The 10,346-nt window shown below is 43.0% G+C and overlaps 1 protein-coding gene across 2 annotated transcripts in view; it reads right to left on the reverse strand.

Annotated features, from left to right (window-relative positions):
- Positions 1-10,346, reverse strand: part of tecta (tectorin alpha) — a 55,216-nt gene that overhangs the window by 26,062 nt on the left and 18,808 nt on the right. For both annotated transcript variants that reach the window (XM_055941752.1, XM_055941753.1), the window contains exons 13-14: positions 2,532-3,216; positions 1,934-2,133 (exon numbers count right to left, since the gene is read on the reverse strand). In XM_055941752.1, coding sequence (XP_055797727.1) covers positions 1,934-2,133; positions 2,532-3,216 — 885 coding nt within the window. The remainder of the gene's footprint in view (positions 1-1,933; positions 2,134-2,531; positions 3,217-10,346) is intronic.

The raw sequence follows: 10,346 nt of genomic DNA on the forward strand, positions 1-10,346 counted from the left end.
TGGGGTGGCATTTCTTTGTGGGGCCGCACAGCCTTCCATGTGCTCGCCAGAGGTAGCCTGACTGCCAATAGGTACCGAGATGAGATCCTCAGACCCCTTGTGAGACCATATGCTGACACATGCATATTTGTGGCCTGCTGGAGGTCATTTTGCAGGGCGCTGGTAGTGCTCCTCCTTGCACAAAGGCGGAGATAGCAGTCCTGCTGCTGGGTTGTTGCCCTCCTACAGCCTCCTCCACGTCTCCTGATGTACTGGCCTGTCTCCTGGTAGCGTTTCCATGCTCTGGACACTACGCTGACAGACACAGCAATCCTTTTTGCCACAGCTCGCATTGATGTGCCATCCTGGATGAACTGCACTATGCTACCACTAGAGTGAGAGCACCGCAAGCATTCAAAAGTGACCAAAACATCAGCCAGGAAGCATAGGAACTGAGAAGTGATCTGTGATTACCACCTGCAGAATCACTCCTTTTTTGGGGGTGTCTTGCTAATTGCCTATAATTTCCACCTTTTGTCTATTCCATTTGCACAACAGCATGTGAAATTTATTGTCAATCAGTGTTGCTTCCTAAGTGGACAGTTTGATTTCACAGAAGTGTGATTGACTTGGAGTTACATTGTGTTGTTTAAGTGTTCCCTTTATTTTTTTGAGCAGTGTACTTAATTGTTACCCAAAAATTATTTGATATTGAGATTAACACAGCTGCATTGGACCTTTAAATCAATAAAAGATTATTGAATTGAACATCGATATGTTTTTATATATTTCAGAATGGCTATTGCTTTTATAAGAAAAGGTCCAATTATTTTCTTATTTAGTTTGATGGTTTGGAGCCTGTATTTAAGAAGCATATGAATTCACAATAATTCAAGTTACTTAAAGGAAGCTCAATCAAACTCAAATCCAATTTTATAATACTTTCAACACGGGATGAAGAAAGAAAATCATCAAATACAGTGTTACAAGTACACAGCATGTGAAGAGGATGGGAACATTTTAATAACAAAAAAATGATGTTCTATGTCCCGATTGACCATATTAGACTGAAAGAACACTGCAATACAGATATCCAAGTGGTGCAGAGAGTTAACCCAATGAGTCCCACTATAATGCCAGCATGATTTAGGACTTCTAACCCCTTTTATACATTGTGTATACTACAGACTACAGACGATCGTGTGTACTACAGTTTGAGCTACAGACTTCTGGGTTATACTATTGGATTTGTCTATTTTGTCTGCATCCGTAGATATCAACCATTAGTCTGTGTGATTAACAGGGGCTGCTAGAGTGGTCTTTGTGACACAAGGGCAGATACCGAAGGGGCCAGGCCAGGTCTTTTACTTTTACAAAAACATCTGTAGAGTCCGAATGGTTTGAGATACAAACTATTAAAAGCTATCTAGGAAAAGTTGAGACTCTCACGAACATGTATAGAAATACAGCCGGTATGATGCATTTTGCGTCATATGATGTGGTAGTTTTCGTCATATGATGCAAAATGCATCATACGGCTGAATTTCTGTATTTTGAAAGTTATGTCTTGAAAACTTGGTTGCTGGCATGCAAAACATGTTGGGACTATATCAAGGAAACAAATACCAAAATACAGTTTTGGGGTGGAATTTTTCTTTAAACATTGTATGAATCCCATCACAACTGAGCATATTTTGTTTTTTTAGTAACCTCTCTCTTGTAATATACCCACACTGTTCCCATAAACAAATTAAATGTTCTGGGAACACTTAAAAGAAACATTCTATAAACATCCGCACAACTGGACAGGTTTTGTGTTATGAGAACATTTGCCGTGACCTAACGTATGTTCTGGGAACATTCACAGAACCAATTTTTGTTTGCTGTTACCATGTCAGGTGAACTGTATATGATTGTCTGTGGAGAGAGACTACTGTCTGTGTGATTGACTCACCTCATAGTACTTGCCGTCCGTGTAGCAGCCACAGTTCTGGGGCAGGATGCAGCCTTTGCCGTTGAGGACGTAGCCCTGGTCACACTGACAGCCCTCCACACAGTCCTGGGTGCACTCCCTCTGGCCTCGTGCTGGGGCACACTGCGGCTGGCACACTGACATGCAGCCAGAGTAGTGGCTGTTGGCTGGGCACGTCAGCACTGAGGAAGGAGACAAATAATCATGTCCTCAGCGAAGATGTGGGTTAAGTCCAAAATGGCACCCTATTTCTTATGTACAGTAGTGCACTAGACAGACATGATAAACCTTTTTCAATTACCTGGCACTGGTACTCTGGACAAATTACAAGTCTGGGTGCATTTAGTGGATGGTAGACGCAGAATAGATATGAACAAAATATTAGTTAGCTGTTCATGTGACAATGTATGTCATTGTATAGGAGGGGTTACATAAAGCTCCTGCTTGTGATTCATCTCTTCCTTAATAATATGACTGAAAACTCCATGTAACATTTGTGAAAGTATAAGTTATTATTATCTAGTAGGCTATTTCTATTGAAGTGTAGTCCCATGTGAGCCTCAATTATTATTGTGCTCACCACAGGGCGTGTCACTTCTCCAGCCTAACACGCGCACCCCCTGGGTCTGGCATGTGCTGGTGTAGATCTGCAGCCAGTTGCAAATAGTTTCTGGGGCGCCCTGGTCCAGGCACGTGTCCTGCAGACAGCTCTGGTAAAAGAACGCTGGCGACACCTTGCTGTGACAGCGTGCAAACACACCACCGCGGTCCGCGATCAGCCCGCACAGACGCACTGCCTCGGGCTCCACAAATACGTACAGCCCGTCACCCAGGTGGAATCGGATTCCCGTGTAGCCCCCGCCTTCAACATTGATGCCTCCTCCCTCGACATTTTGTGCCCCACCTTCCACGTTGACATCCGTGACAAGGAGAGGGGCGTCGACGGCGCCGAGGCCTCTCTCGACCAATCCGCAACGTGGGCACGAGTCGCCGCAGCCTACCTGGCAGAAGGTGTCCCGATCGGCCCAGGCCATGCCCCAGTCGTTGGTGGTGAAGGTGGGCGGAGACGAGAGTGGCATGCCCTGGCACAGGCCACAGGTTGCGTTGTAGAGGCGTCTGGGCAGCGTGAGCAGGAGCAGGGTGTTCCAGTCAAAGGCTACCTTCAGGCCAAAGTCCGTCTCCAACACCAGCTGCATGCCGAAGGTGAAGATGTGGACCTTCCCTGGTCCCAGCTTCAGAGGCAGGTATAGACGCTCCTTATTCACCTAGGAGATAACATGAGAGAGAGTCATGGCTGTGTGTCTGTGTGTGCAGGGACGCTGTATAGGGGGGGAAAGTTAAGATGATTCTAAGGGCCTGTGACTGACAGGGGCCCTGAAAAATTATTAGAACATGAGGTTAATAATTTAATATAGATTTTTTTTTACCTATCATCATTAATATAATATTTTATTTACAATGTACTAATAAAACGAACGGTTTCTTTTTCTTTTCTTGTTTTTGGCTAAAAGTAAACATCCAGAGAGCCTCTGTTTACATGAAGTGGTTGGGTCCTGCCACCAAACCGGGCGGGAACGGTACTTGCTAGCAGTGAGCTGCGAGTGAGGAATATCATGTCTCGCTTCCGAAAGAAAAATCTGGCTTCCAAAAACAAAAAGAAAGACAGGAGAGAGAAAAGGGCGACAACATGTTTAGTTTTTTATTTTATTTTATTTATTTTTACAGGGACAGTGCACATTAATCAACGTTTCAGTAAAAATTCCGGTTTTAGCCAGCCAGCTCATTTTCAACCGCAGTCTATGGGCAGGTTATAATGTGTCACCCAATTTTTCACAAAGGAAGGTGGGTGTAGTCCGTGAGTGGTGGAAATTAACCTGTTAGCTTAGTCCATAGTGAAATATGCTACTTTTGCTCCCCTAACATTAGTTACTTAATATTTTCACAGAAAAGTGAATGTTTACATATCGCTCCTCTTTTAGTCACATTTAAACAATGCAGGCAAACCTTTAGCAAGCTAGTCATACTAAATCAGGAATGCTGGCCTTCTAGGCAGAGTTCCTCTGTCCAGTGTCTGTGTTCTTTTGCCCATCTTAATCTTTACTTTTTATTGGCCAGTCTGAGATATGGCTTTTTCTTTGCAACTCTGCCTAGAATGCCAGCATCCCAGAGTCGGCTCTTCGCTGTAGACGTTGAGACTGGTGTTTTGGGGGTACTATTTAATGAAGCTGCCAGTTGAGCACTTGTGAGGCGTCTGTTTCTCAAACTAGACACTCTAATGTATTTGTCCTCTTGCTCAGTTCTGCACCGGGGCCTCCCACTCCTCTTTCTATTCTGGTTAAAGCCAGTTCGCGCTGTTCTGTGAAGGGAGTAGTACATAGCGTTGTACTTGATCTTCAGTTTCTTGGAAATTTCTCGCATGGAATAGCCTTCAATTCATAGAACAAGAATAGACTGAAGAGTTTCAGAAGAAAGTCTTTGTTCCTAGCCATTTTGAGCCTGTTATCGAACACACAAATGGTGATGCTGCAGATACACAACTAGTCTAAAGAAGGCCAGTTTTATTGCTTCTTTAATCAGCAGAACAGTTTTCAGCTGTGCTAACATAATTGCAAAACAGTTTTCTAATGATCAATAAGCCTTTTAAAATGATAAACTTGGAATAGCTAACACAACTTGCCATTGGAAAACAGGAGTGATGGTTGCTGATAATGGGCCTCTGTACGCTTATGTAGATTTTCCATTAATAATCTGGCGTTTCTACCTACAATAGTCATTTACAACATTAAAAATGTCTACACTGTATTTCTGATCAATTTGATGTTATTTTAATGGATAAAAAAAATTTGCTTTTCAAAAACAAGGACATTTCTAAGTGACTCCAAACTTTTGAACGGTAGTGTACACACACACACACACACACACACACACACACACACACACACACACACACACACACACACACACACACACACACACACACACACACACACACACACACACACACACACACACACACAGTCAAAAGTTTGGACACACCTACTCTTTCAAGGGTTTTTATTTATTTGTACTATTTTCTACATTAACAGTGAAGACATAAAAACTATGAAATAACACATATAGAATCATGTAGTAACCAAACAAGTGTTAAACAATCAAAATATATTTCATATTTGAGATTCTTCAAATAGCCACCCTTTGCCTTGATGACAGCTTTGCACACTCTTGCCATTCTCTCAACCAGCTTCACTTATTATAATTTTCCAACAGTCTCGAAGGAGTTCACAAATATGCTGAGCACTTGTTGGCTGCTTTTGCTTCATCTGCGGTCCAAATCATCCCAAACCATCTCAATTGGGTTGAGGTCGGGGGATTGTGGAGGCCAGGTCCTCTGATGCAGCACTCCATCACTCTCCTTCTTGGTCAAATAGCCTTTACACAGCCTGGAGGTGTGTTGGGTTATTGTCCTGTTGAAAAACAAATGATAGTCCCACTAAGCGCAAGCCAGATGGAATGAAGTACATTTGAAGTCAGAGGTTTACATACACCATAGCCAAATACATTTAAACCAGAGTTTTTCACAATTCCTGATATTTAATCATAGTAAAAATTCCCTGTCTTAGGTCAGTTAGGATCACCACTTTATTTTAAGAATGTGAAATTGTCACGACTTCTCCCGAAGTCGTTGCCTCTCCTTATTCGGGCGGTGTTCGGCGGTCGACGTCACCGGTCTTCTAGCCATCATCGATCCATTTTTCATTTTCCATTGGTTTTGTCTTGTCTTCCCACACACCTGTTTTCAATCCCATCCATTACCTCTTGTGTATTTAACCCTCTGTTTCCCCTCATGTCTTTGTCAGAGATTGTTTTATGTCAAGTGTTGTTTCTTGATGTATAGGTGCGCGACGGGTCCTCGTACCCATGTTTATTTTATGTATGTACATTTTCGTGTTTGGAGCATGTTAAGTGGACATTTATTAAAAGTCTCAATTTAAACTCCGTTTAACTCTCCTGCGCCTGACTTCCCTGCCACCTATACACACGACTCTGACAGAAATGTCAGAATAATATTTATTTCAGCTTTTATTTCTTTCATCACATTCCCAGTGGGTCAGAAGTGTACATGTACTCAATTAGTATTTTGTAGCATTGCCTTTAAATTGTTTAACTTGGGTCAAACATGTCGGGTAGCCTTCCACAAGCTTCCCACAATAAGTTGGGTGAATTTTGGACCATTCCCCCTGACAGAGCTGGTGTAACTGAGTCCGGTTTGTAAGCCTCCTTGCTCGCACACGCTTTTTCAGTTCTGCCCATACTTTTTCTATAGGATTGAGGTCAGGGCTTTGTGATGGCCATTCCAATACCTTGACGTTGTTGTCCTTAAGTCATTTTGCCACAACTTTGGAAGTATTTGCTTGGGGTCATTGTCCATTTGGAAGACCCATTTGCAACCAAGCTTTAACTTCCTGACGGATGTCTTGAGATGTTGCTTCTATATATCTACATAATTTTCCTGCCTCATGATGCCATCTATTTTGTGAAGTGCACCAGTCCCTCCTGCAGCAAAGCACCCCCACAACATGATGCTTCATGTTTGGGATGGTGTTCTTCGGCATTCAAGCCTCCCACTTTTTCCTCCAAATATAACGATGGTCATTACGGCCAAACAGTTCTATTTTTGTTTCATCAGACCAGAGAACATTTCTCCAAAAAGTACAATCTTTGTCCCCATGTGCAGTTTCAAACCGTAGTCTGGCTTTTTGTTTATGGCGGTTTTGGAGCAGTGGCTTCTTCCTTGCTCAGCGGCCTTTCAGGTTATGTCGATATAGGACTTATTTACTGTGGATATAGATACTTTTGTACTTGTTTCCTAAAGTATCTTCACAAGGTCCTTTGCTGTTGTTCTGCACTTTTCACACCAAAGTACATTCATTTCTAGGAGACAGAACGCGTCTCCTTCCTGAGCGGTATGACGGCTGCGTGGTCCCATGGTGTTAATACTTGCATACTATTGTTTGTACAGATGAACGTGGTACCTTCAGGCGTTTGGAAATTGATCCCAAGGATGAACCAGACATGTGGAGGTCTACAATTATTTTCTGAGGTCTTGACTGATTTCTTTTCATTTTCCCATGATGTCAAGCAAAGAGGCACTTAGTTTGAAGGTAGGCCTTGAAATATATCCACAGGTACACCTCCAATTGACTCAAATCATGTCAATTTGCCTATTAGAAGCATCTAAAGCCATGACCTAATTTTCTGGAATTTTTCCAAGCTGTTTAAAGGCACAGTCAACTTAGTGTATGTTAACTTCTGACCCACTGGAATTGTGATACAGTGAAATAATCTGTTCGTAAACAATTGTTGGAAAAAGTACTTGTGTCATGCACAAAGTAGATGTCCTAACCGGCTTGCCAAAACTATAGTTTGTTCCCAAGAAATTGTGGAATGGCTGAAAAACGAGTTTTAATGACTCCAACCTAAGTGTATGTAAACTTCCGACTTCAGCTGCATCACTGCAGAATGCTGTGGTAGCCATGCGGTTAAGCTTGCCTTGAATTCTAAATAAGTCACTGACAGTGTTACCAGCAAAGCACACTCACACCTCCTCCTCCATGCAGAGATCATCCGTTCACCAACTCTGCGTCTCACAAAGACACAGCGGAAATTTGGACTCAGACCAAATGGACAGAATTCCACCGGTCAAATATTCATTGCTCATGTTTCTTGGCCCAAGCAAATCTCTTATTATTGGTGTCCTTTAGTAGAGGGTTCTTTGCACCAATTCGACCATGAAGGCCTGATTCACAGTCTCTTCTGAACAGTTAATGTTGAGATGTGTCTGTTACTGGAACTTTGTAAAGCATTTATTTGGGCTGCAAGTTCTGAGGCTGGTAACTCTAATGAACTTATCCTCTGCAGCAGAGGTAATTCTGGGTCTTCCTTTTCCTGTGATGGTCCTCATGACAGCCAGTTTTATTTTTTATATTTATTTCACCTTTATATAACCAGGTAGGCTAGTTGATAACAAGTTCTCATTTACAACTGCGACCTGGCCAAGATAAAGCACAGCAGATTGACACATACAACAACACAGAGTTACACATGGAATAAACAAACATACAGTCAATAATACAGTAGATTTTTTTTTTTTATAAATAAATAAATACATTTTAAAAAGTCTATATACAGTGTGTGCAAATTAGGTAAGATAAGGGAGGTAAGGCAATAAATAGGCCATGGTGGCGAAGTAATTACAATATAGCAATTAAACACTGGAATGGTAGATGTGCAAAGGAGCAAGATAAATAAATAAATACAGTATGGGGGTGAGGTAGTTGGATGGGCTGTTTACAGATGGGCTATGTAAAGGTGCAGTGATCTGTGATCTGCTCTGACAGCTGATGCTTAAAGCTAGTAAAGGAAATATGAGTCTCCAGCTTCAGTGATTTTTGCAGTTCGTTCCAGTCATTGGCAGCAGAGAACTGGAAGGAAAGACGGCCAAAGGAGGAATTGGCTTTGGGGGTGACCAGTGAGATATACCTGCTGGAGCGCGTGCTACAGGTGGGTGCTGCTATGGTGACCAGTGAGCTGAGATAAGGCGGGCTTTACCTAGCAGAGACTTGTAGATGACCTGGAGCCAGTGGGTTGGCGACGGGTATGAAGCGAGGGCCAGCGAACGAGAGCGTACAGGTCGCAGTGGTGGGTAGTATGTGGGGCTTTGGTGACAAAACAGATGGCACTGTGATAGACTGCATCCAATTTGTTGAGTAGAGTGTTAGAGGCTATTTTATAAATGACATCGCCGAAGTCGAGGATCGGTAGGACGGTCAGTTTTACGAGGGTATGTTTGGCAGCATGAGTGAAGGAGGCTTTGTTGCGAAATAGGAAGCCAATTCTAGATTTAATTTTGGATTGGAGATGCTTAATGTGAGTCTGGAAGGAGAGTTCACAGTCTAACCAGACACCTAGGTGTTTGTAGTTGTCCACATATTCTAAGTCAGAACCGTCCAGAGTAGTGATGCTGGACGGGCGGGTTGGTGCGGGCTGTGATTGGTTGAAGAGCATGCATTTAGTTTTACTTGCATTTAAGAGCAGTTGGAGGCCACGGAAGGAGAGTTGTATGGCATTGAAGCTCGTCTGGAGGTTAGTTAACACAGTGTCCAAAGAAAGGCCGGAAGTATACAGAATGGTGTCGTCTGCGTAGAGGTGGATCAGAGAATCACCAGTAGCAAGAGCGACATCATTGATATATACAGAGAAGAGAGTCGGCCCGAGAATTGAAACCTGTGGCACCCCCATAGAGACTGCCAGACGTCCGGACAACAGGCCCTCCGATTTGACACACTGAACTCTATCAGAGAAGTAGTTGGTGAACCAGGCGAGGCAATCATTTGAGAAACCAAGGCTGTTGAGTCTGCCAATAAGAATGTGGTGATTGACAGAGTCGAAAGCCTTGGCCAGGTCGATGAATATGGCTGCAAAGTAATGTCACTTATCGATGGCGGTTATGATATCGTTTTGGACCTCGAAATGATCGGTAATCTGTTTGTTAACTTGGCTTTCGAAGACCTTAGAAAGGCAGGGTAGGATAGATATAGGTCTGTAGCAGTTTGGGTCTAGAGTGTCTCCCCCTTTGAAGAGGGGGATGACCGCTGCAGATTTCCAATCTTTGGGAATCTCAGATGATACGAAAGAGAGGTTGAACAGGCTGGTAACCGGGGTTGCAACAATTTCGGGCAGATCATTTTAGAAAGAGAGGGTCCAGATTGTCTAGCCCAGCTGATTTGTAGGGGTCTAGATTTTGCAGCTCTTTCAGAACATCAGCTATCTGGATTTTGGTGAAGGATAAATGGGGGACGCTTGGGCGAGTTGCTGTGGGGAGTGCAGGGCTGTTGACAGGGGTAGGGGTACCTAGGTGGAAAGCATGACCAGCCGTAGAAAAATGCTTATTGAAATTCTCAATTATAGTGGATTTATCGGTGGTGACAGTGTTTCCTTGCCTCAGTGCAGTGGGAAGCTGGGAGGAGGTGCTCTTATTCTCCATGGACTTTACAGTGTCCCAGAACTTTTTTGAGTTTGTGCTACAGGATGCAAATTTCTGCTAGAAAAAGCTAGCCTTAGCTTTCCTAACTACCTGAGTTTCATCATAGCGCTTGATGGTTTTTGCGACTGCACTTGAAGAAACGTTCAAAGTTCTTGAAATTTTCCGGATTGACTGAATTTCATGTCTTAAAGTAATGATGGACTGTCGTTTCTCTTTGCTTATTTAAGCTGTTCTTGCCATAATATGGATGTGATCTTTTACCAAATAGGGCGTTCTTCTGTATACGACACCTATCTTGTCGCAACACAACTGATTGGCTCAAAATGAATTAAGAAGGAAATAAATTCCACA

The sequence above is a fragment of the Salvelinus fontinalis genome, chromosome 13 (genome assembly GCF_029448725.1).
Source record: "Salvelinus fontinalis isolate EN_2023a chromosome 13, ASM2944872v1, whole genome shotgun sequence".
Taxonomy (NCBI): domain Eukaryota; kingdom Metazoa; phylum Chordata; class Actinopteri; order Salmoniformes; family Salmonidae; genus Salvelinus; species Salvelinus fontinalis.